At 41.4% G+C, this 25,518-nt stretch overlaps 1 protein-coding gene across 6 annotated transcripts in view; it reads right to left on the bottom strand.

Moving 5' to 3' along the window:
• The window catches only part of TSHZ2 (teashirt zinc finger homeobox 2), a 434,675-nt gene that overhangs the window by 376,797 nt on the left and 32,360 nt on the right, over positions 1 to 25,518 (bottom strand). For 5 of the 6 annotated variants that reach the window (XM_046679224.1, XM_046679227.1, XM_046679223.1 and 2 more), the window contains exon 2: positions 5,791 to 5,961. The exons of the other annotated variant lie outside the window; for it this stretch is intronic. In XM_046679224.1, the coding sequence (XP_046535180.1) occupies positions 5,791 to 5,961 (171 nt within the window). The remainder of the gene's footprint in view (positions 1 to 5,790; positions 5,962 to 25,518) is intronic. 6 annotated transcript variants of the gene reach the window in all.

The raw sequence follows: 25,518 nt of genomic DNA, 5'->3' as shown, positions 1-25,518 counted from the left end.
GGACTATGGCATTGAGGGTCTGTTTGTGAAATGTCTTTTCTTATCACCAATACATGTTCTGTTTAAGTGAACACTATGTATAAATGCATATTAATCATTGGTATTTTAAATAATTATATAAAAGCATACACTTATGAATCAGCCTTAAGTTCAGGAATACTCATCTGATGCTAATGATTTGATGCACGTTCTCTAATCTTTGTAGTTTAAAAATGATACTAAAAAAATAAAAATAAAAATAAAAATAAAAATGATCCTGATGCGTCTGTCAGCCGCACTTTGCGGGTACACAAATAGCCACCTTTGTGCTATGAAACCCATGCATGCTGCTTTATTATACTGCGTTTCTTTGATCTCTGTCTTCCCTATTCAACTGTAAGTTCCCTGACAGCAGGGACCATTGCCTGCCTCGCTTACCCCATATCTCAACACAGAGCAACATGAGCGGCAAATATGCGCTGAATAAATCAATCAACGGGTCTTGTCATCATATTATATTCCTATAGGGAAATAATATTTCAATTAATCTGCTACAAGAAATACTCACTATATTTCTTGGTTCCTATCTTGTATCTTATGTTCATTGGTTTGCATTTTATTGTCCCTTGAGTTTTTATAGCAAGTTTCCTGAAAACCTTTTAGGACGCTAAGTGGGACCCATGAAAACACTGAATTCAAAAAAACAGCAACTCATTCCAGAAAATGGGCTCTGCTGGGGTTGCCTTTTCCCTTCTTTGCTTGAACCACTGCTGATTTCACGTCTCCCAGGAGCCAGAGCCCAAGGCCCTCACATCCCAGCTCAGTCTCGCAGGGAAGAGGGGAGTCGCCTCCATGGAACACAGGGCACCCCAGTGGTGGACCACAGGGGAGAGTGGAGAAGCAACCAGAGAAAAAGAAATGCCAACTGGAGGCCTCAAGGCCGTTGGCAGTGGGCTTACAGAAGCCAAGGTGTTGCTCTATCTGTCTCACTCCTCCGTCCTGTGGCTCTATCTCCAAACCACGTCCAGTGTCCTTGACATCTTCCTCACCACTGCCATCCCCTTTCTCCCAACAACGAGCATCTCTCCCTGCACAGAAGCTTCCTAACTCACCTTTCCCTCTGGCCGCCTGTAATAATCACACCTGCCAGAGCTATGACCTTGAAAAGGAAATCAGACTATGTCACCAACCTGTGAAAAACCCACCAATGGCTTGCCATCACACTTGGAAGAAAATCCAAATATTTTATCCTGGACTATGAGGTCCTACAGGAGTAGGCTCCTGAGGACCTCGGACTTCATTGTGAGCCATCTTCTTTCTTATTCTTCCTTGTTCACCATAGACCAAGAACTCTGAAGCAAACATGCCCACCTCAGGGCCTTTGCACTTGCTATTTCCTCAACCTACAGGTCTCTACTCTCAAATCTTGACATGCTTGGCTCCTTCTTCTCATTGGAGACTCTGCCTACCATTCCTTTCTCAAAGGAGCCTTTCCTGACACCTGCTCTAAAATAACCTGCTCACTCCCAACCACAGGCTTCTCTTTTATTCTCTTCCCAGGAACTCCACTCTGTCTAAAATTATCATGTTTGTCTACCTCATTCGCTAGCATGTCAGCAACATGAGGGCAGGGGCCTTGTCCGTCTTGTTGATCTTTATCCCCAGTATCTGGTGCCCAGCACAGTTTCTGGCATAAAGAAGATGCCCAATAAAGAGATTTTCAGGGTTTGTAGAGGGCAGGCACTTTATTTTGCAATACTTATAATTAAAGCTAATTCTATCAACCATTTGTAAGCTGACAACCTTCTGACATAGCTATTGTTACACTCAATTTGCAAATGAGGAAACCGAGCCTTAGAGATTAAGCACTTAGAGTACTTGGATAGTGTGCGAGGCTGTCCAAGGACACTGCTCGAGTTGGAAAGCCTACACTTGAATGTAGCTCTCCCTGACTCCAGAGTCCATGCTCCTAACCATCTCACTGCCCCCATGTGCTGGGTTACCGGGTTATGACTGGAAATGGAGCTCAAGCAAGTCATTTATTCCTTGGTTCCCTCAAGAAGTATTTATCAAGACTGCCACGTGTCCTATGTCGTGTGTGCGGCTCTTCCGATATCGGTCCACAAGACTCCCCCAGTTGTCCTTTTACTATTCAAAAAGTGGGTTTTGGTCACTGGAGAGAGAAACTAAAGGGGATTCCTGGAATAGAAATAGCATTTGTGCTCTTCTCTGTGCCAGGGGCTGACCCAGACCCTTCACATGTACTGTCTCATTTAATTCTCACAGACAGCGTTATGAGGCAGGTTATACTTATCTTGATTTAATGATGATGATACTGTGGCTCAGCGAGGTTAAGTGACCTGCTCCCATAGGTAGTAAGAGATAGAGCTTGTCTGTCTCCAAATCGTCCTCCTCTTTCCGCACCACGCATTGACACTTGCTTGCAGTAGGAGGCACTCAATAAATGTGTGTGAAATGAATACATGAAGTCCCCAGCAAACCCAATTTATGATTCACTAAGCCACCTACTTTTAGCCTGTCCCACATATTAGTAACTCCCAGCTATAAAAATGACTATTTTCGATTTGGGAAATCAGTTTTACTATCTGACAGCAAAATATCCCTTTTGCTAATGATTTTGGAAGAAATATAACCAGCTGTCAATGCAAATCATAGTAGTTACTTAATTTATTTGGATTAATCCAGGCCTGTAACTTTCTGGGCATGGAAAGGTATCAAAGTTTACTAGTCTACAGTCAATAGTTTTCAATATCTGAAAATTTACCATATAGCAGGCCCTGCTGATGGTCCTTCGTATGTATTATTATATTTCGTTCCAGAACAATCTCGTGAAATGTGAATGATTATTATCTGCACTTCCCAGAGCAAGGCAAGTCACAGAGAGATTAAGTGGCTGGCCCAGCGTTGCACAATGATGAGACTGGGGCAGAGGTGGGATTTCTGCCCGGGCGTTCTGCCTTGCAAGCTCATGCACTGAACTACTTGGTTAGCAGGCCTCCGGGAAGCAGGGAGTTGGAAAAAAATACTCAGGATGGGCAAAAGTAACTCAGGAAATCTTTACGCCTCCTCATCAGTTCTCACAAATCCCTATCAAACTGATTCCAACAACTAGAAATAATTTTTCCCCAGGGTCTGACCCCCAAATGCTTCGAGAATGAACTCTTTGCTTCCCTCACCACAAAATTATTCGAGTGCTCACAAGGCAATTCTGGCCTCTGGAACCCGATCTCAGGACCCATGGAGGGCCTGAAGGATGCTCCTGATGATATTACCAAGTGGCTCTTCCCATTTTTGGCATCAGCCAAGAGTTTATGTCCAAAGATGATTCCACCAGACGGGTCCTGCGGATGTGATGGGATTAGCCAAATTTCAAAGCTTATTTTTGACCTCCAGCAGAAAATTGAGCACAGACGCTCATGAGGGCCGTGGGGACTATGGGAGAACATCAAGATGATTCATCAAATTAGCTCAAACATAATTGTCCTGCATGACTGGCGATAGAACTCGTCAGCTATAAACCTGTCAAAAAGCCATCGGCTCTAATGTTAAATAGAGACACAAAGCCATGTTGTTCGGAATTTGACATTTGTTGGACTTCAGCCTGCTAAGGATGCTCTGTTTCCTCTCGGAGGAATTTGTCAAAAGATACACAGAGTGGACAGATCAGAGCAGAAAAAGGAACCCACACTAGTTTTTAGAAATACCAGCTTGTATATATCAGACCTGTAACTATATCCTTTTCTTTGAGAGACTTACAAAGGTTAAAGTCACACATTTTGAATCTGCGTGTGTGTTTCACTAATCACATTGCGTGAGGGTCATTTGCCTTTCTACAACAGAGATTGTTCTCAGAAATGAAGAGGATGCATACATCATTGAAAATCTTTGCTTCTTTCGCATAACGTGCTCTTACCCATGCTCCCATGGGGTGCGATAGAATGCAAAAGCTGAAAATTTAGAAATTTCTGCAGAGAAAAATCTACACAGTGTCAAAGCAAGATTTAAGACTTAAATAAATGACCATCTAGCCACTGTTGAAGATCATAATTACCCCTTCCATAACGGATCATCTCAACTCTCTACACACTTTCCAGTTCTCTTCCTAGGTAATGAATGCATTCTCTGTGCCTAGCTCTGAGTGCACCCCCAGGCGTGCAGGAGTCAGATACTACAAACCTTTCTCTATAAACCCAAACAACTCGAATTCACCCGATACACTCCACTCAGGACCTGAAATTCTTTCACTGCTGTCTCACTTGTCTTCTTCTGGTGACTACTTGTCTGGTTCCTAATTTTTATGCCATTTTGGGGTAATTTTCCCCTTTTTTGTTATTGACAAAGACGGAGGAGTCTTCCTATAATTTGTGGATGACTGACAAGGCTGAATGTCGTTAACTAAAATGTTTTGATTTACATCAGAGGGGACCTCCAGGCCCTAGACATGACAGGCTGTGATAGCTCCTTCGGAGCCAGTCAATATTCAACCCCAGGAGGGGTAGCACAAGCCATTGATGTGCTAGGCCGGAAGTTCTCCTTTCTGGGGCGAGTTGGCACTAAGCATCAAAAGCCTTGAAACAGGCATGATCTCTAGCAATTCCACTGCTAGGATTCTATCCCAAGGAGATAAATAGACAAATGTGCAAGATATGAATACAAGGATGTTCAAGTCAGTGTTGTTTAGAATAGGAAAAAGTTAAAACAAAAAAACCCCTACATATCCAGCAATAGGGTTAAGTAAATAGGTTAAGTAAATATGGTGCATCCATACAATGGAATATTTGTAATCATTAAAATTTCTTAAGTGCATCTTTATTTATTGATAGGAAAGATATTCACCATAAATATCAAATGGAAACTAGATTATAAAACTCTATTGTATTACACCATAACTGTATTGTCTATATTATATGTACCTGGATGGAAAAAGCTTTTGAAAAGTGTAGTCCAAATATTAACAGTGGTGATATCTATGGGTGATTAATTTGTTTCTTATACTTTACAATGCATGTATATTCCTTTTACTGCCAGAAGAAACAAAAGAATTTTTACTTTAGAAAAACAATGTCCATGGACTCAAGAGAGAAACTTTTCATATACTGTAATCCATTTAAAAATATTTCTATTTCTATCAAATTAGAGTCGATGGAGCTGATCGTAAAGGGCCACCAGAATAAACAATTGACCGGGAGCCCAGGAAACCTTCTGCTGATTCTTACTGACCACAGCTGTGTTTGCTCTCGGCTTCTTGGCCGACTGAGTTAGAATTTGCTCTTTGAAAGGTGAAACTGTGAGTTTCCTGTTAGGCAAGACTCGGGCTGATTATTTCTTAAGTCAATTCTCTACTTCTGGTGAAACTGAAAACCTGACGCATGGTGTCATCTGCAAATTTACTGTGTAGGCATCTTCATCAAAAACCAACCATTCAGAGGGGCGATAAAAGAAGTAGTTTAGCATAGTGGTTAAGAACAAAAACTTTGAGACAGAATGCCTGAGTCCAAATCTTAACTGTACCACTCACTGGTGGTGTAGCTTTGGGAAACCACTTAGTCTCTGTGCCTTCATGTTCTCATTGATAAGATGGGATGAATAGTGATAATGTTATCTGCCTTATAGAGTGGTCATGATACTTAAACGAGGTGCTACAGGTAACTGGTGCATGATAAGTGATTTATAAATGTTAATTACTAACATGATGGCAATTCAGCTCTCTCTTAGGGAGCAAGGCGTGCTGGTGTTGGGAAAAATCCCCAACTTATATTGTTGGAGTCACCAACTTGACTTGCAGCTTACCTGAGTGTGACCTGCTGTTCACTGTTTCCTGAATCCTCATGTATTTGGTCTTGATTTGTGGGCCTGTTGAGTCAGAGTCCTCACTTTGAATGGCCTGGCTCTCACAGTTACTCTCATCCTTATTATTATATTGCATAGCCTTTAGTTCAAATCCCCTCCAGACCCAGAGATCTGAAAAGATACAAAAGTAGGACAGTTCTGACCTCTTGCCCCGTAGGGATGACAACAAGAGTTGATCTACGGCCTCAGAGCAGAGGTCAGAAATGAACGGCTCCCACGGAGGACTTCATCCAAAGGCACATTTTTTATTTGGCATTCACAGTAGTTTTTTAAAATCATAAATTACTTTCCAACATTTAAAAAAGTGATGCATACCACAATAACTCCCAATTTTCAGAATTCCTTTGGAAAAAGGAAAGCTTTTCTCGTTTTGAACTTTATAAGAAAATAGTATCAGACCATAGTCTGTGACTTACTTTGTACAGCACAACTCTTTCTAAGATTCATCCATATGACTCACCTAGCTGTGGCTTATTCATCTTCATGCCTGTATAGTATTCCATTGCATGGATAGGACATAATTTATTTTTACATTCTCCTACTAGTAGGTATTTGGTTGTTTGTAGTTTTTTGCTAATACAAATAATGTTGTGATGAATATCTTTGTACTTGCCTCCTTGTACACATGCAACAAGTCAAATAATATACTGTTTTGGGAGATAAACTCATGTGGTAAAACTATAAAGAAAAGCAAGGGAACACTCAATTGTTACAAACACCCAATTCAGGTGAGTGGCTTCTGCAGACGGTGGGGTGCATAAGATTGGGGACAGTCACCCAGGGAACTTGACCAGTATTTGCAATGTTCTGTTAGATGGAGTGGTGGACTCATAGGTACTCACCTGATTACTATGTTTGATAATTCACACATATATTTTATACTGAGTCATTCCAAGAATCCAATTAAAAAATATTTTTGAATGACAAAAAATTGAGGGATCTAGCAACACGAGGCCCACATTCTCACAGCTGCCTCTATAAGAAAAGTCAACGACTATTCAGTTCAGCACAGTCCTACCATCTCCCCATTATATTACACCTGTCTGTTTATTCATTTGTGTTCCTTGCCTTCAGGCACTGGAGTTAATGATCCCAGCCGTAGATGATGGTATAATCTCTAGCACGCAGGCTGGAAGGACCCATCTCACAAAGTCCTTCCTGGAACATGCAAAATGTGAAAAAGATATTCGCACATCTAGCAGTTCTCACAGTCAGAAAGGCCACCACTGAGAGACCTGCCCCAAAGTCCACAGAAGGTCCAAGGTCTTAATGCACCATTGCAGCCAAAAACTGTGACACTGAATGAAAGCTACTAACCAACAAGGAGAAACAGAGCAAGGAAAGCAAGTTCATCTTCCATCTCCTGTCTAGAAGTCAGAGTTCCCAGGTCGGGGACATACACCCTCAGCATGCAGCCTCAGTGTGTCATTGAACACTGCGAACAGCACTCTCGCCATAGGGTTCTGAAGCCACATTGCTACATCTTAATTGAAACGAGGCGATTTAAAGACTGCCACAGGTGGGTGAGTTTCCCATAGGAGTTCATTCTAAGGATGAACCCACATTATTCTCAGCACTGCCTGGAAAATCCACTTGAGCTGTCCAGGCGAAGGAAGACGTGGCGGGAAATTCAATGAGCTTGGCTTTCATGACTATGATCATCTCTGTCCTCCCAGCACTTACCCTATATGTGTGAGCAAGTGCCCCATATCTGTTACCCACCGTCAACACTTCCCAACAAAACCCCCAAACTGAGCTCAAGGTAGGGAGGAGCTGGCAGATGGCCTGCACTCTCTCGACCGCTCCTGGGTGCCCATCATCTGCCATTGCCTCCATCTCCACCACGGTCTGCTGTCACTTGGATAACTTCAGCAGTGTCTCCATTTTTCTCCTAGCTATAGTCTTGTGTCGTTCCAATCAAGTTTCTACCTTGCGAGCACTGTGACCTTTTTTAAAACATCTAACCATTCAATCTTATACTTAAAATCTTCAATGGCCCTACTTTGTTGTTTGCAAAGTATAACGTCCACAGTGTGAGTTTCAAACCCCTCCACGGTTTCTCTCTTATCCCCCACCCTTCTACTTTTCTATCTGCACTCCAGCCAATCCCAACTATTTGCAGGTACCTCAAACCCAACATATTTTTCACCTCTTCCAAACCTTTACGCTTGTTACTTCTTCTACCTGGAAAGTCTGTCCTCTTCCACCATCCCTCCTTCTTCCCACTAGCTGTTACTTAGGCTTCAGTCTTCAGTGTAGCCATCACTATCCCCAAAAAACAGTTTTTTCCCAACTACCAAGATTAGATAAGGTATCATAAGGTACACATGCTATAATAGCTTATATGGTAGAACTATACACTATACATATTGGATGAAGCTACTTCTTTTCATATGTATATATATGAATATACATGTGTATATAGATATATGTATGTGTACATGTGAACACACATGCATACATGCATATACTTTAAAATAAGTATAGAAAGTGCTTATGTGGTTGTAAGAGCAAAAAGTTGGAAACAACCTAAATATCCAACAATAGGGGATTGATTTAATGAATTACAGTATATCTATTCAATGAAAGATGATTTTGTTATTCAAAATGAGGTTCTAGAGTACTATTTAAAAATATGAAAAGATCTTGGGAATATGCAATTAACTGGAGAGGGATATTATAAAATAGTAAATATTTTAAGTATAGTAATATTTTGGTTAAAGAAAGTATAAAAATGTACAGAAAGGCAAAACAACAAAGTGTTAACAGCATATTATGTGTGGATATAATAGTTTTCTCTTGCTTGCTTGCCTGAATTTTCCAAGTATGCCACAATAAACATGACTTTCTTTTTCTGACATAAGAATAATGAAAGAAATTTCATTGGCTTGTCTTTTCATTACTATTTTTTAAAAGAACATGAGAGGAAGCTTAGGGATCCTGGTTTCTGCAGGAATCAGGGGCAACGGTTGTGGGAGGTTACAGAGAGGAGGACTTGCAGACAAGTAAGGGGACAGCGGGCAAAATGAAAACTCATTTTGCCTTCTTGATCAACTTTGTGAACTTGATCTCAAACGGGCTCCAGTTCTGGTTGTATTCACGGACGCTGCCCATGAATTCACCTAGGTGTCTGCGTTGGAGGAGAAAGCTTTGGTTTCACTGACTCGGGGCCGGAAGTAATGGCTTCTTAGAGAGGAAAAAAGTGACAGCACCTGCAGGGCACAGGGGACACCTATGAGCAAGAAGCCACCCACCAAAGCCTCCCGTGTCCTGCAGCAGGTCTGCTTGGAGGACCGTGCATGTACCCCAGTGGGCAAAAGAGGATCTATTCTGAGACAGGGAGAACACATATGAACTTGAATTTATATTTATTTTTTGTGTTAAAAAATACAATTTTTATCTTAAAATAAGAACACATATGTTGACACTGGTGCCGTGCAGGTGCATGGACGGACTTTATTACCCAAGTTTCATGGGATCCATTTGGAGCCGTGCATTTTTGTGTGCTATTTAAGCTAGCACAGTCATTTAAACTAAATACCTAAAAAGAAAATTTACAGCTAGACATTTGAATCAATGTATCATGAAGTGATCAACTCGGATCTTCAAAAATTATGAACCATATTCAATCAATTCGCTCTCACTATAAAATTTAAAAAAAAATAAAAGCCAGAGGTTTGTTTTAATACTACAAGCAGAATGAAATTTTACACATACACACACATAATTATTATATATTTATGCATATATATAATATATTGTTTATATTAATATATAATGTAAATATATTATTTATATCTCATTCTTTTAAAATTTCCACTTTGTACATATTTTAATGAAGCCCATTTTTTATTTGTACAGTGGCACATACATACACCAAATGCATAGGATCCATATTCTAGGGTTGCATGCCTCACACTGACCCGTGAGGCAAGCACACAGCATTAGGGGCCCACTGGTTTAATGTCCTTTTCCCATCTATAGCACGAGCTCTTTGAGGTCAGGCACTAATTGCCAAGTTTTATGGATTCTGTTATCACATCTGCCTGGTTCTGCGGCACAAAATAAAAGTTTATCCAATAAAGGAAATTTCCCTTAAAACATGAATCAGGAAAAGCCAGATTAAAAGGAGAGCATGCAATTTGGCTTCTCCTAAAAACATGAAGTTTTGGCCTGACCTGCAACACTCACCCTTCTCCATCATCCAACAATTTTAAGATAAGATAATTATTGATGTATGTATTTATTTTGGTAAAATATCAAACTGTATGCTCTGGTTATAACTACAGCCATATTTTCTTTTCACTCAAAAAATAAGAGAATGGAATGAATTCTCTCTCCTTCCCACCCACACTACTTCAGTAAGAAAAAAAAACAACAGAAAAACAAATGGCCTCCCCTTTATGGCAATTTGTAGCCCAGAGCCAGTTTTTAGACTGAGTAATAAATCCCAGAAAAACAGTGACTACAATGGAAAGGCTGACAGACATTTAACACTAATGGCACAAACAGAGGGCACAGAAGAAAATACTCGAGTCAGATTCCCCACACTGAATGTTCACAGATTGCTCACCACTGTGCTATTTTTCAGTGGACAATTTGCCTGTTCACAAACAGCAGAAAATTTCCAGTATACTTGCAAACTCTAGGGAGAAGAAACTTCCTTGATATTCCTGTTGCCCACAGGTTTGGTTATCACTAAATACTCCCTTCAACTTCTTTTGCTATCACAGTTATTGTTTTTAACCATAAGGAACAGAAGTGACATTTGAACCATGACAACTTGATAACTAGTAAAAAAACAAAAAACAAGACGAACTATAATATTGCAACCGAAACTCGAATTAGGATAGTTTCGTATGAACACCACTGTCACGTCTTCCAACACTTAACACATCTGATTTTCTAAATATAATACACCACTCTGTAGAGGCTAAAAATGTAAATTACAAAACTCACTTGATTAATATTCAAGACACCAAAGGGGAAAAATCTCTCAACCCCGAGGTTTATATTGAGATCTTGATACTTAGCAATTCAGAGGAAGAATGTTTGGAGAAAAGTCTGCCTCCACCTGTAATTTCTGTCATTTCCCATTGGGTTAAAGGCTTTTTGGTTTACATCTCTGACTGTAAGAATAAGAACCAACCTGAAAAGATTGTGGACACCAACTCTGAGTGTTGCATATTGGACAGTCAAAGCTTCTTGTATATAAAGGTAAAATAACACATCCTCAAAACATAGTACTGTATCCATGGACAAGACTGTTTTACGATTACAGCAAAGCTTCCTTCCCGGGATTTGAAGAATATGGAACAGAGTGTTCTAGGATAGAACAGAATCATTCCCAGGTGGTAAGAACTCCCTTTTCGATGCAATGGGGGTAATTGGGGGCATTCAGAGCAGCACAGAGCTGCATTTTCCAACAGAGTCCTGGAAACCCAGTATAGACAAGAAAGGAAGCGATAACAATGCATCTCTACAATAATAAAATCATTGGACCTCTTCATGTAATTATTCCATACAAATATCGAAGACGTAGGCAGAGCAAAGATGACATTTTATCACCACAATTGATCCTTTAGGCTCACTCAAAGCAACTCATTTTACTCATATGTATAGTCTGTGACCATTATTCATGTTAGATGTGTGTACAATTAGATGTATATACAATTAGGTACACAATTATGCATCAAAAACCTGGGTGCCAGAATATGAAGTGAGCCAATGTGCTTGGCATTTTTATGAGCAACTCTGGATTTTGCAGACAGATTTACATTATAAGCGTTCTAAGGAAGGATCGGGACTGCAGAGAATGGTAGATATATTTTTAAAAGATGCTTCCAGCTCACAAGGACTCAATTTTGAAGCCCACTCAGGCATTCTGCATGTACAAGCACTTTCTCTGGATATAATTTAAGGGCAGTTTGAAACTTTGGCCCAATTTGATCAAATATTGATAGACGGTCCAGTAAAACGTGCTATGGGAAGCCGCTACTTTACTGCACATTGACACTGTAAATTTGAAGAGACACTGTCAACCTGCTGAGCTCTGAAATTTACTTCCCTAAAAGGCAGATAAATCCCATGGCTAACGCTGGAGATCTGTGTTAAATATACATACTCATGTACCTTATGTAAGGTCCTGCACGATAAATTTCTCTTAGAGTCTAGTGCTAGGAAATAGTTTGTCTTTCCTGATGAATGTGTCTGCTTTCTTATTAGAGAATGAGGGCCCTGTGACTCATCATGTTTCCCTTTTTGCCTTTGCAGCCAGGGACCTCTGAGTCTCATTTTGTACTCAGTTGTAGTAGCTCTTCTTAGCTTAGGTTTTCTGGTACAATTGATCTGTCCCTTCCTCATGAGCTTCTTATTCTTTTTTCCCTTTACTTTCATGAATTTATTTTTTTTCTGTCTTTTATTGAATGTCATCTCACATTCTTTTTAGAGAAAGGAAGAAGAGAAATAGTTAAAACATACTCAGGTCCCAGGAGTCCTTCAAGTAACCTCAGTGAAACTTTGTTTCCAACTTTCACTTGCCTGACACAAACCAAACATCTGGATACATAACTATTATCTGATATACAAGTGCAGCCTCCTCTCTTGTCGCCTCGCATCCTGCTTAATTGTAGAGACACAGTCAGATTAACCTGCCATAAAAAATTAGGGCAAGCCTCTTCCCCCGCCAAGATGTTACCTGGACTCCTGATGAGTCCTTGCTGCAGTAGCTAAAGGCCAGCCACACTTCACACGTTAGTGGGCTTTTAAAGACTGGAAAGTGGAGATGCATATTTATCATACGGAGGAATTATTAGAAGAGATGTTTTTTCTCCCTATAATGAGAGCGAGATTTGGTTCTAATTAGGCGGACCTGGAATTGTTAAGTAAAAGGGGAAAAAAGGAAGAAGAAGGGAAAATGCAACCAGATTCAACGTCAGCAGAGTTACAACGTCCACTTGAACTGACAGTTCTCAAACTCGCCTGCGTCAGAATCACCTGCAGGCCTGTTAACACAGATTGCCCGGCTCCAGCTCCATAGTTTCGGGCTCAGTAGGTCTGCAGTGGGGCCTGAGAGGATGAATTTCTAACAAGTTTCCAGGTGATGCTGATGCTGCTTAAACAGCTTCACCCTTTCCCCAGAAAAATCCAAACAGGTTCAGTTACAGCCCTAAAAGCTCTCTTTCCCCTTATTCGATCCCAGTGCTGTTCCGCAGCATGAGAGAGAGGGAAAGAACGGGAAGAGAGCTAGAAATGTGTGCTAAACAGAGTTGATTCCAGTATTTGTGTGAGTCACAATAATAACAAATGGTTTTTGGAGGGCTTACTCAGACCAGGCCCTGCGCTAAGAGCTTTATAAGCATTATATCATTTAATTCTCACACTAATTCTGCAAGCCAGGAATTGATATTATCCCCTATTTACAGATGAGGAAATTGAGGCATAGAGGGTTTAAGTGACTTGCCTGAGAGCCCAGAGACAGTAAGTGTTATACCTGGGGAGTGAGCTCACGCCTATGTTTCCAGAGTCCACGATCCTAACTACCAGACTAGGGAGCTTTCTCTTGAGGTAGAAACAGAGACACCACACAGCCCTTTTAACTTTCATGAGATTCTTTTTCAGAAACACAACATCATAGTGTAAACCGAGCCTATTCCTCGGTCTTTGGATTTCAGCTCCTCGACTGATCTTCACAGCAGGTGTGCTCTCCACTTAGACCCGCAAAGCAACAGCAAGCGCTTCCTACAGGAAGTGAGGGGTGGCGCCAACAGCGACCTGGGAGGCCAATGGCAATTTGTTTAATTGGAATGTGGCCAGGATTTTAAGAGTAAGCGCCTCTTCATGAGGCCAACCATAGCCACAGAGGCTAGTGGCTTCTGGCCTATTTACAAGTAGCAGAAATGAAGACGGTATTTCATAAACTCCAGATCCTGGCTTGTAGTGTGAGGTGGGACCCAGCCCTTAGGCTCTCTGTAGCATTTTTGGCCATACAAATATTGACCATCACCTTGTCTACAAGGATGCTGTGAAATGTGCTAAATAAAATGAAATGAGACTAAGAAAAAAGGAGATAGGGAAAGGAAACTACCGGTATGAAAAATTAAAATGGACCTAAAATAATAGCATTAATAATAACAACAGTAACGGGGATGATGATGGAGAGAGCAATAACTAACCTTCATGAGACTTTTCCTATTGGATGAACATGGTGCTAAATGCTCTGTCAACTCATGGATTCATTTAATCCTCTAAACAATCCTATGGATAGATTCTAATATTGTCCTTTTTCAAACAAGGATGGAGACTTTCAGGAAGGAAGCAACTTGCCCATGGTGACATAATTACCAAATGGCAGAATGTGGATTCACATCCAAGCAGAGTCATAACCACGGCATGACCTGAGCTGGTACATGGGGGTCCATGTCCCAGGCACCACCTCTGGGCATTCAGTGGCAAGAGTCTGCTCCAGCCCACTGGTCCCACTCCCCTTCCTCAGTAAGAACCTGTGGCTGGTCCCCCCTCCTCACTCACGGAAATCCAAAACGCTGCTGAGTTTGAATCTTGACTCAGTAGCCACATTGGGGGTTGTAAACACAAATAGCGAAAGTTCCAGCCGATCGTCGCCATATAGGACGGTGGCTGCAGTGTTTTAAAACCGAGTTTTTAAAGAGGCCCTAAATCCAGATTTGGATGTGAAATATCCTGAGTTTTACATGAAGCCTCCTATTAAAAGAAATGGTATTCACTCATTTATTTTAAACACAGCATGGGCTGAAGAAACCAAATGTGTGGATCTCACTTGAATAGCAGGTCTTTATAGTTTGTGACCTCTAACCTATGGGCCAAGTGGCCAGACAAAAGGAGGATGCATTTTGCCCACAATTCCACCAGTACCCTACGGAGCATTGATCATTTCCACAAGTTTCTCCCAGTGTTTAGATTTTTAGAAAGGAAGCCCGAGAGGAGAAAAGCACTTTAAATTAGGAATCAAATATTGAACAAATGAGAGAAAAGAATAAATCTGTTTGAAAACAGTCTCCTAGCACTAATGACTAGGATCTAAAAATAATCCCAACATATTTTTAAATTGGAAGAACACCCAGAAAAATAAATTGAAAGATAAATTGGGGAAGATGTTTTTAACAAGGTGAAACAAAACAGGATTCAGTGTAGGGGTAAGAATATGAGAGTCGCATCCTGAGTTAAGCTTTTTCACGATCCTTATGGTACGCAGAGTGACGCCGGGAAAGGGGGCCGGAGAATGCAGCGCAGACGAGGACTCCTGCAGAAGGGACATGCAGCGCGAGGAAAGACGCGCTCAAGCTCAGTCCTGCACTTTTAGGTCACCTGATTTAAAGGCAATGCTAGCGTGTGGTGGGACAAAGACAAAGTAATCACTTTCAAGGTGACACGGAGGTGTTAAATAGTTACAAACGCTGCAAGTTCCGTGGAGTAGGGTTCATGTTTCTCGTTATCTGCCTGCAGCGACTATTTGCTGGCTGCCTTCCAGCATCCTTCCTACTCTTCCCCTCCTATCAGCCCCTTGTTTCCATTAGAGACCCACAGGATTATGGGAACCCAGACCCCACTTCCAGGTCTGACAGTGAAGCCAGTGACCGAGGCTAAGCACGTCAGTCCATTTCATGCCCCTGAACACTGAGATTGGTTTGGGAGCTTGGCCTATGATGGGAGGTGTTCTAATTACAGTGACTACCCACACAATTGCTGGGAAAGACAGAGAAATAAAACACTTTCTCTTTCCTGTTGCATGTGAATGAGGAAGCTTGGAACTCCAGAGTTTTCTAGCCGCCATCTTGGGGCCATATGAGAAGGTAGCCTTAGGAGACAGAAAGAAGTTGCATTTTTGGTGATATTCTCCGCTTGCTAGATCAAGCCTTCCCTGAAGTGTGATGACCTCTGGGTTTTTCAGTTAAGTGAACTTGTAAGTTCCCTATAAACCAGTTTGAATTGGACATTTGACTTGTTACTCACAGAAGAATACTATTGGTGCAATGCTTATCTCCCTCAGTAGATTGCAGAATCCTCAAAAGTAAAATCCACGATTTAATTTAAAAATATCTACATGGACCAGGAACTGGAAATACCAAGATTAATAAAACCCCATGAGTGGTACATATTCTAATGGGGAAGACAGACAAGTTACACAGCTACTACACAATGCGATCCTAAACTATACAATTATGGTGCTGAAGCACAGCCGAGGAGGCTCTTAACCATTGGGTGAGGATGGGTTAGAAGGAATATGCTGGCACTCCCCAAGGCAGGTGACACTTGAGTGTCCTCCAGCCCACGGACAGTCTTAGACAATATGAGGCTGTTTTATCGACTCATTACAGGAAAAGAATTCGTATTTTCCACCTCCATTAATTGTAGACCACTTTTGCATTTTTTTTTCACATCTGTGTGGTATTCTTATTATATTTACCTAATTTTGAAAGTTGACTATTTTTAAACTTAAAAATTTAGTTAAGTCTCAACTTAAGGAATAATAGCTACTCGATCGTGATTTGGCCACATTAGATATGTCTTTTTAAATACACATTACAATAATATGTAACTATTAAAGAAAAAATGTATGTTGGTCCACGTGCTACTAAAATCATGTTGGGACCCACAAACCACCAGCATTACATCCACTCCACTTGGAGAGATCCTGAATGGAAAAGCAGAAGGGACTTATTAAGTATGACTGGCAGAGTGTAGTGTTTAATCATGGGCTGCAAAGTTGAGGAAACTAGAGTTCAGACCCAGCTCTGCAACTGACTAGATCTGACACCGGGCAGCTACTTAACTCTTTGTCTCATTTCAGAAGGGGATTTATAATGCCCTCTGCTTTACAGAGTTGTTGTGAAAATCCAATGAGATAATGCACATGGAATGATAAGCACAGATCCTGGCACATGGTCAGATGTCAACAATGGCACCAATAATTGGGGTGATGATGATGATAACTAGCGTTCTTTAATCACGGAAAGCATTAGCATTGGGATAATAAGCAGCACCATTCACAGCCATTCAGTTCTCCTCTTCTTCCAAGTTCATGGTAGAAAACACCTTCCCTGTCTCCTTAGAATTTAGTGATAATGATGAGCAGAGCCCTCTCCCCTCAACTCATGTTTGATTATAGCACGAGTGGAAAATAAGTTTTTGTTATAAGTCATTGTGATTTTGGGGGTGTTTATTATGCAGGGTTGGCTTCCTGGGCACGTAGACTGTGAAGCCCACGCCCCTCAACTCATGTTTGATACGCAGCCTGAACAAAAAGGACATTGTGAAGTGGTAAGTCACATGATTTGGGGGTTGTTTGTTACAGCAGCATAACCTAACTGATCCTGCCTGACACAGGCAATATAAAGCAGTAGGCTATCTTTTTTTCACTGATTTATCTAATTTCCACTTCTTGAATTCTAAGCCTCTCACAACATTTTGGGACCCATAAAGAGGGAAATGATTTCTCTGAGGACCAGGAATGCTCATACCTGGAGTGAGGGTGAGTCATGTGGTGGAAGGATGCCTGTGCTGAGCATGGGCAGAGAAAGGCTAAGGCTCTGTTCACTTTAATTGCTTTCATTCCACTAATCAATTAACATTCAGCTAATAATCCCTTTCAAATGAGTCATTCTCACCCATTAAAGGCTGATTTGTTGCTAACTGCACCAGCTCCTGGTGAACCCACCCTGTTCCTCTGAAACTGCTTAGTGATGCTTTAATGGAAGTTAGGGCTGGGGTAGACTCTCTCGACAGTGACAAAAGGAGTCAGGAGTAGGGAGGGGACAGGAGGGAGGCAGGAAGAGAAGTCCTAGGTAGTGCCAGCCTGAGTGATTGAATTGGAAACGAGCCGTTCCTCGGGGTTAGCAAATGATTCTTCATCAGGCAGCAGACTATTAAGCACACCTAGATAATAAACGGATGATTTTCACAGTCATCTTGCGAGGTCCTCATATTTTCCATTTTTAAATTCCGTGTTACTTTTAAAAGATTCGTCCATTACGATGATTTACATCGCTGAGCTGAGACAATGATGCCCTTTAATGTCAGAGGCAGAGCATGATTATTTATCATTAAATCAGCCTTTTTATTATTATTTTTTTATTCTTCCCTTCCTGGAAAAATCTTTGAAAAATGCTCCTGTCACGACGAAGATGGGGGCTTTCTTTACTTTGAGTCCCTCGAACAGGGGACCATGTGCAGCTCAGAGCATCCTCAAGAAGAGAGGAGAAAGAAGCAAGGCCCCTCCTCACTTTTCACCCTCCTACCCTGTTCCAGCAGCATGATCACTCATGAGTTAACAGCATCATTTTACTAGATGGTGTCTAATGGCATGACATTGAATTCAGATTCCATTTATTCAAAAATAATGAGGTAGAGGTCCCCATGCCACATTTCCTCCCTATATTTCAAATATAGCACTTTATTTATCCATGCCATGAATGTTTGTCAAAGGAGTGTTCTGCGCCAGGCACTGCTGGAGACCATGAGAGAAGAGAGCAGCAGCAGACCGAAGATGCCCCTGTCCTCACAGCACATATACTAGTCCAGGGGCTTTCAATGGTGGCTGTCTTGACCTTGTGGACCAGCTAATGCTTGGCGGTGGGAGCTGTCTTGTGCACTGTAGAGTGTTTAGCAGCATCCCTGGCCCCTACCCATTAGAATTCAGGAGCACCCTCTTTCTAGTTGTGCCAACCCAAAATGTCTCCAGACATTGCCAAATGTCCCCTGGGAGGCACAATTGCCCCTAGTTATGATCCACTGTTCTAGTGGAAACAATAAATGAAATATATACAACAAGACAATTTCACACAATGGGAAGTGCTATTGAAGGAAATTCAACCTGAAATGGTTGAAGGAGGATGGCTAGGATGGGGCCAGTTCAATGAAGAGGTCAGGGGGTGCTTCACAGAGGAGGTGATGGTGAGAATGCTGAGAAGTAAGGGGAAGAACCAGAGACAGCATCAGAGGTGGGGGCAAGAGCAAGTGCAAAGACTGGGAGGACAAAACGGATGGGCTGTTTTCAGAAACAGAAGGAAAGACAGAGAGGCCGCTGTGCAGGGGTGAGGGAGGGGACGGTGTTATCCGACAACACTGGAGAGGTTGGGAGGTGGGCAGGGGAGAGGCCCGGGTAAAGAATTGGGCTTTAACTACAGCGTGGGAAGCCAATGGGGGTTTTAAACACAGGAGTGATATTACAAAATGTATCCATTCATTCCACACATAGTAACAGAGGACTCATTCTGTGCAAGGCAGAATTCTGGGGACGGGGCTCGAGGGAGTGGGGAGGGGTGCCGAATTTGGTAAGATACAGAAACAATTAAGTCCCTGTCCCTGACCTTGAGGGGCTCCCCGTCTATTGGAAGACACCACCATGTAGGCCAAAAAAAGTTATAAATGCTAATACAGAGATGGATACAAAATGCTGTGGGCACATTTCCTAGAATAGGAAGAAGGGGGAGGTTCCTGGAGGAAGGAGAAACGGAGCTTTAATCAGGAGGGGGAGGCAGGACGGAACTTGCCGCAGCGCAGAAAGCACTGCGTAGAAAACCCACAAGTGGCAGGAACCCGCATGCCTCAGGTCACTGCGGAGTCCCCAGATGCCAGCAGAGTCCCTGGTTGGTGAGCAATACTTGGTAAACGGATGCCGAATGGATTTTTGTGCATTCTCCATGTGCAGGGTACTTCTCTAATCGCTGTACGTGCTGCTATGGACTGGATTGTGCCCCCCCAAAGTCATATGTTGAGCCCCAATTCCCACTGGGAGGGTGTTTGGAGGTGGGGCCTTTGGGAGATAATTAGGTCATGAGGGTGGGGCGCTCGTGATGGGATTGGTGCCCTTATAAGAAGAGACATGAGACGGCTTGCTCTCTCTCCCTCTCCCTGTCCACCACATGAGGAAATCAGGAAGAGAGCTCTCACCAGAACCGCACTGTGCTGGCACTCTGACCTTGGACTTCCAGCTTCCAAAACTGTGAGAAACAAATGTCTCTTCTTTAAGACCCCCAGTCTGTGGTCCTTTATTATAGCAGCCGGGCTGACTAATACCCATGCATCACTCCTTCCATCCTCACTGTCCCCATGAGGCAGGGAATGGAAGGGAAGCTCCAAGACAGCAGAAACGTTGTCTTCTGTTTTCACCCCTTTATCCCCAGTGAATTTGACATTCTCTGGCACAAGGTAGGTGTGTCATAAATGAATATATAAGCCTGAATGCAAAGCAAAAGAGTTGTTGTTGCTGTTGTTTTATCATATAGGCAATGGGAAGCTATCATTGATAATTAAATAAGTTTAATTATTTTTTGTGCTTCTTCTGTGCTTAGTACTACTTACTATGAGTCACTGCATTTGTTCCTCATGATTTTTGTGATAGGTTCTGGGGATTTCATGGTGAACAAAACAGATGTAGTCCCACTAGCTAAGTGAGGGCGACAAAATTAATAAATGGGTGATGGGACTGTCACCTAGTCTGGAGCTCGTGGTCAGCACTCTACAAATATTTGTTAAGTTGATGCAGTTGAGAACTACTTCCTGTTCATACAGAAAACAGCCGAACTGCCAGGCTCATGCCGCTTTACATACTTTCATATCCTTGCTTTACATATCTGCTCATTTTATGATGGCTACCTCTGGCTCCCTTTTCATCTGTATGATAAAAATGCTTGATCTCAAAAACTATTAAGGGCAAAGATGAACGTGACATTTTCGTACAGGAAATAGCCAACTTTCATTAACGAGTACAGCCTGTTGGGAAGTAATTGTTAGGACGTCTTCACTCCCTTCGTATCAATTTGGATAATAAACCTTCTGGGAAAGGGGATCCCAAGGAGGGAGACTGGTCTGGACCCCCCACCCCCCGCCAACAACATTTTCAATACGATGGTTACAAAATCTGAAGCAGTCCATGAATATTAGTCTGTGAGGCTATTAGATGACTTATTTTTTCCCCAATCAGGCCAAGGTGAAACAAGAAAAATAAGAAAAAATTATTGTGAATTTTTTATCAAGTATTCAATGAAAACTCCTATCCTTTATTCTGAGATTATGGAGGGATAGTTACAGTTAATGACGGCTTGTTTTCTTATTTTAATGTTTTTACTTGGCAAAATAAAAAAGAGAGCCACCTGGAGTTAATTTCCTAAACATTTTGCTGTTCTTTGAAATGCCAAAGAGTGGGACCCACTGCTGTGGAGGAGAGCAATCCCAGCTGGAACTGGGAGGTGGGAAGGGCCGAAAGAGAAGTTGGGGAGGAACAATGCAGGACGGAGATGTGAGCAAGTGGAGAAACTGAGCTTCTCCAAAAGTGTGTGTGTGTGTAGCACCACAAAAGGGGCTCATTTAAGAAAACAAGGAAGTCCTAGAGTGAAATGGAGACGTGAACCCTCCCAAATCAGGGAATGTTCTAAATTGGCTCAGCTGCCTGGGGGTCTGGGAGACAGGTAAAAGACTCACGCTTCTCAAAATTCAGTGTGCGTTCGAATCACATGGGGATGTTATTAAAATGAAGACTCTGTTGGTTAGTTCTGGGAATGGCCAGAGAATCTGCATTTCTTACAAATCCAGGTGATGGTGACCCTGCAGGTCTACAGACCACATTCTGAGCAGCACAGAGTTCGATGACATCCATGCATAAAGGGCTGAAAAGGGTGACTGATTGGCCAACTGGAGAGAGGAAGGAGAGAGAGAAGGATGGAAAGTGATGGAAGGTGATAACGGCCAGCTAAAGTGACCTTGAGGTGCTTACTGGATATCAAAGTGACCCCACTGGTAATTAAGATGCAAGTTTATTTGTCAATCCTGAGTAGCACTGACTCATTACAGGGCTGTTCATCTCAAAATATATTACATTAAAATATAATACATGCATAGCAGTTCTCTGAAGAGTCTTGGACCAGGGTGTGGTGGTCAAGAACACTGGCTCTAGAACCAGACCTGGGTTCACTCACAGCCACATCACTTCCTAGCTGTGACACCTTATTTCTCACCCTCTCCAAGCTTTGGTTTTCTCATCTGTGATGTGACGATAACTGTACCTACCGCATAACTTTGTTTTTTAAAGTTTCTAGAACATTGCCAGGAACAGAATACAATAACCCTATTGGGAAAGCAGATGGAGAACTGACTGCAGAGTGACTCAAAGAGGAATGAGCCATCTACTCTTTGGCCAAAAAACCCAGCGTCAAGGAGGCAACTATGGGGTTGTTTGCTTTTCCCAGTTTAAAGAAAACAGCTCTCAACACTGACCACGGGGAGCTTACGAATCAATTTGAATTTTCCCCTTTATACAAATACAATATATGGTCGTTCAGCCATCTGTTCATTCAATCAATCAAAAAAGAAACATTTTTTGAGATCCTACTATGCTCCAAATGTTCCATATTCGTCGGAAATGCTTTTTGTTAATACACTTTCCCTGGTGCAAAATTGTACTATTCTGCTGGTTCTGGATTATTGGGGTTATATAGCAGAAAATAAGGCCCTAGCTTTTTATCAATAATATAATCATGTTGGATTGGATGAATGAGTAAATGAGTACTGTTGGTCTTATTTTATTTAAAACTCTGGGTTTCTTTATCTGGCCATGGTTTAATTGGAAAGAAAAGTATTCAGTAATTTGTTACTGGTATTAACAGTGGGATTCTCAGCTAAAGTGCAATCTTTGAAGTTGGAATCAAAAGAGGATGCTCGGGGTTTAAATTGTAGCCTGTGATACGTGGCAGCCATGCACAGTGCACGACCTGTACACCCATTCCTGACGACTCTGCTCAGCTCAACAATTTAATATACAGCAAACAGAGGGTTTTATAGAGCAAAATTCAGGCCAAGCTGGATCAATGTATTTCCCTGAGACATATAAGACATGCTAAGAAAGAAAGCTGTTTGAACAAAGTTTATCAAATATGATATTCACTTTTTTATTGTATTAGTATTATTGTTTGTAAGTATTCCTGTTTAAATGGCCAGATTTGATTAAGTTACAAATGCGACGGTTTCATTATAACTAAGTAAATCTTGCAGAGAACATTTAATAGGGAAAATGTGCAACTCTACAAAATAGAAGTTTTCTAGAGGGGAAAATAATTCTAGTTTAAGCTTTCAGTTGGTTGGAAAATAAGACTAATAAAACTGGAAGGATATCAATGAGTGGCAATTTGGGGGAAATCTTTAGCTTTTCAGGTTTGACACTCCTAAAATATGTTTGAGGTCTTCAATTTACAGTGCAATAAGTTGTTTCATTCTCCAAACAGAACCATATTGGTGGTTAATTTGCTCTGTTTTTATAATCACTGCAGCAATAAAGCTGTCATTTTTCCCCTTGTGAAATGTGTCTCAGTTTGTCATAACTCAGGACGTCAGCATTTTATTGTGTTTTGTTGTGTTTCCAACCCCGTTGGCCAAGCAAAAGAAGACCACTGACCTCCCTCCTAAAGGTCGGAGGCTGGGCACACGCAGAATCCGACCAGAGGAACTTGCAGCCAGCTGGTCCCAACCACTGCACGGTAAAGTCACATTTTCCACTCTGAGTTATGGGTGCTGTGGATGGGTGGATTTTTCTTTGTGATGCTTCCTTCAGAATGTGTGCTAGACATGGAGGATTGCGTGGGTGGGCTTTTGATGATCCAATGAACATGAAAGCAGTTTCAAAAATCAGTCTTTTCTCATGCTGTCCTGTGATGCGATATGGTGGATGGTTAGGAATTCAAATTCTCCGACTCCACCCAAAGGACTGTTGAATGACTTGTTTTTTTGATGAAGAACGAGATGGTCAACATCTGCTCAGAGGGATGAAGCAGAACAGGAACAGGAGGTGGGAGTATAGGCTCACGGGCAAGAGCCTTTTGTACACTCTGAGAGAATCTAAGAGAATCAACAATGACAGCGATGGTGATGACGATAAAATTCACAACATCCCAAAGGCCTGAGATGCCATGGAGCCACAACAGCAAAAACAAAAACAGAACAAAATAAAACCAAAAAAGTCCTCAGAGCTCCCTATTTGGGTCTTTTTGGGGAATTTGTGCAGAAGGATTCCTACACGGATGGAAATAATCTGGTGTTTTTGGTGATTGGTCCAAGGGCCTGACATTTGCCATCGAAAGAACATAGAAATTTGCCTTCAACAAGATATTCTAAACATCTGAACTCAGACAGAAGCTTTCTGGCTGAGAAAATCTATTTCCTTAGTCTCCTAAACTTTTGAGTTGAAAATAATATCATCAAAAGTTTATGCAACTTCTCTCTTCTTATTTTTAAAACAAAATAAATGATCCCTATCACACTTGCCTAACTTGGCCCTTATATTGACTACTTTTTCTCTAAAACTCTTCAAATTCCTTATGATCATTTCAGCCCTTACATTGAGATAAAATTGTGCCACTTAGCTCTGGTTTTGACATTCATTTTGAAAATGCTTTAATTGGCAAGTGTCAATTCCCTTTAAAACATGACTAGTTCATCAGAATCACTGCTGACTTCCCCCCTTTGCTGAGACTATCCTGTGCCCCAAAGTTCTCCCTTCGGACTGCCAGGGGAATAATGTGAGCCCAGACTCTTAAGCCCTTATAAGCCTATCGAACGCCTCCTCCCACAATTTTATTCAACCAGGGGAATTTTCTATTTGCCCAGGACAAGTGAACAATTCATTATTTCAATAACTGCCCTGCCATGTCATTCCTGAAGAATAAGCCATGAATTAACCACAGGCTTAAGTTCCAGTGACACCCAATCCCCAATTACCCAATTAATATACTCCTGAAATGGTTCCACTTGCCTTCTCTCATCTCTCTCTATCCAGTGTGCTGTCTCTCTCTCTTTTTTTCTTCCTAAAGACTAAACACGTTGTTCGCATCATTAAGAAAACCATGCTTAAAACTATAAACTGTGTTTTCACTCTCAATTCTATATTCAAGGCGAGCTATGTATTGATTTAAGGTAATCTCTTCAGCCTTGAATATCAGTATGAACCTCCACACAATTCAATGGAATTGGTTTCTTGGTGTGAGATACAAAATGCTTTTGTCTTTACAAATAGGCTTGATAAAGTAGACACGCTGACACATAATTTATAATGATATACATTAGTTTTGTGAGTAGAAGTAAGATAGGAACACAGCCAATGAATTGGCTGTGTTGTATTATTATTTTTAAATTATTTTAATTTTCCTCCCTAAACCTAATTTGGATTTTAGTCATTAACAATGTCATGCTCACAATCATTCTACAAATACTCAACTAGATGTCTGGATATGCCATTTGTGTGTATAAACACACATGCACATATACACAGAGATAATATAAACAGACACCCATGTACACACAGAAAAGCACACACATGTACACAGAGACAGTGTAAACACATACACACTTGTACATACAGAAAGACGAACACATATATACAGAGACAATATAAACACACAGTTGTACACACAGAAAGACAAACACATATACACAGAGACAATATAAACACACATACACTTGTACACACAGAAAGACACCCATAACACAGAGGCAAGATAAACACATACACACATGTCCACACAGGATGGAATACACACACTTCCTTTCATTCTCCTGGATGACTGTGTCATTCCCCTCTATCTTCCAGCACATTTTAGGATGGTAACTAATTATTCTATGCTAATGTTGTCACTAAGAAATCAT

Source organism: Equus quagga, chromosome 12 (genome assembly GCF_021613505.1).
Source record: "Equus quagga isolate Etosha38 chromosome 12, UCLA_HA_Equagga_1.0, whole genome shotgun sequence".
In the NCBI taxonomy this organism is placed as follows: Eukaryota; Metazoa; Chordata; class Mammalia; order Perissodactyla; family Equidae; genus Equus; species Equus quagga.
Note: the sequence above shows the minus strand (reverse complement) of the source record. Positions and strands in the feature narration are given on the sequence as shown.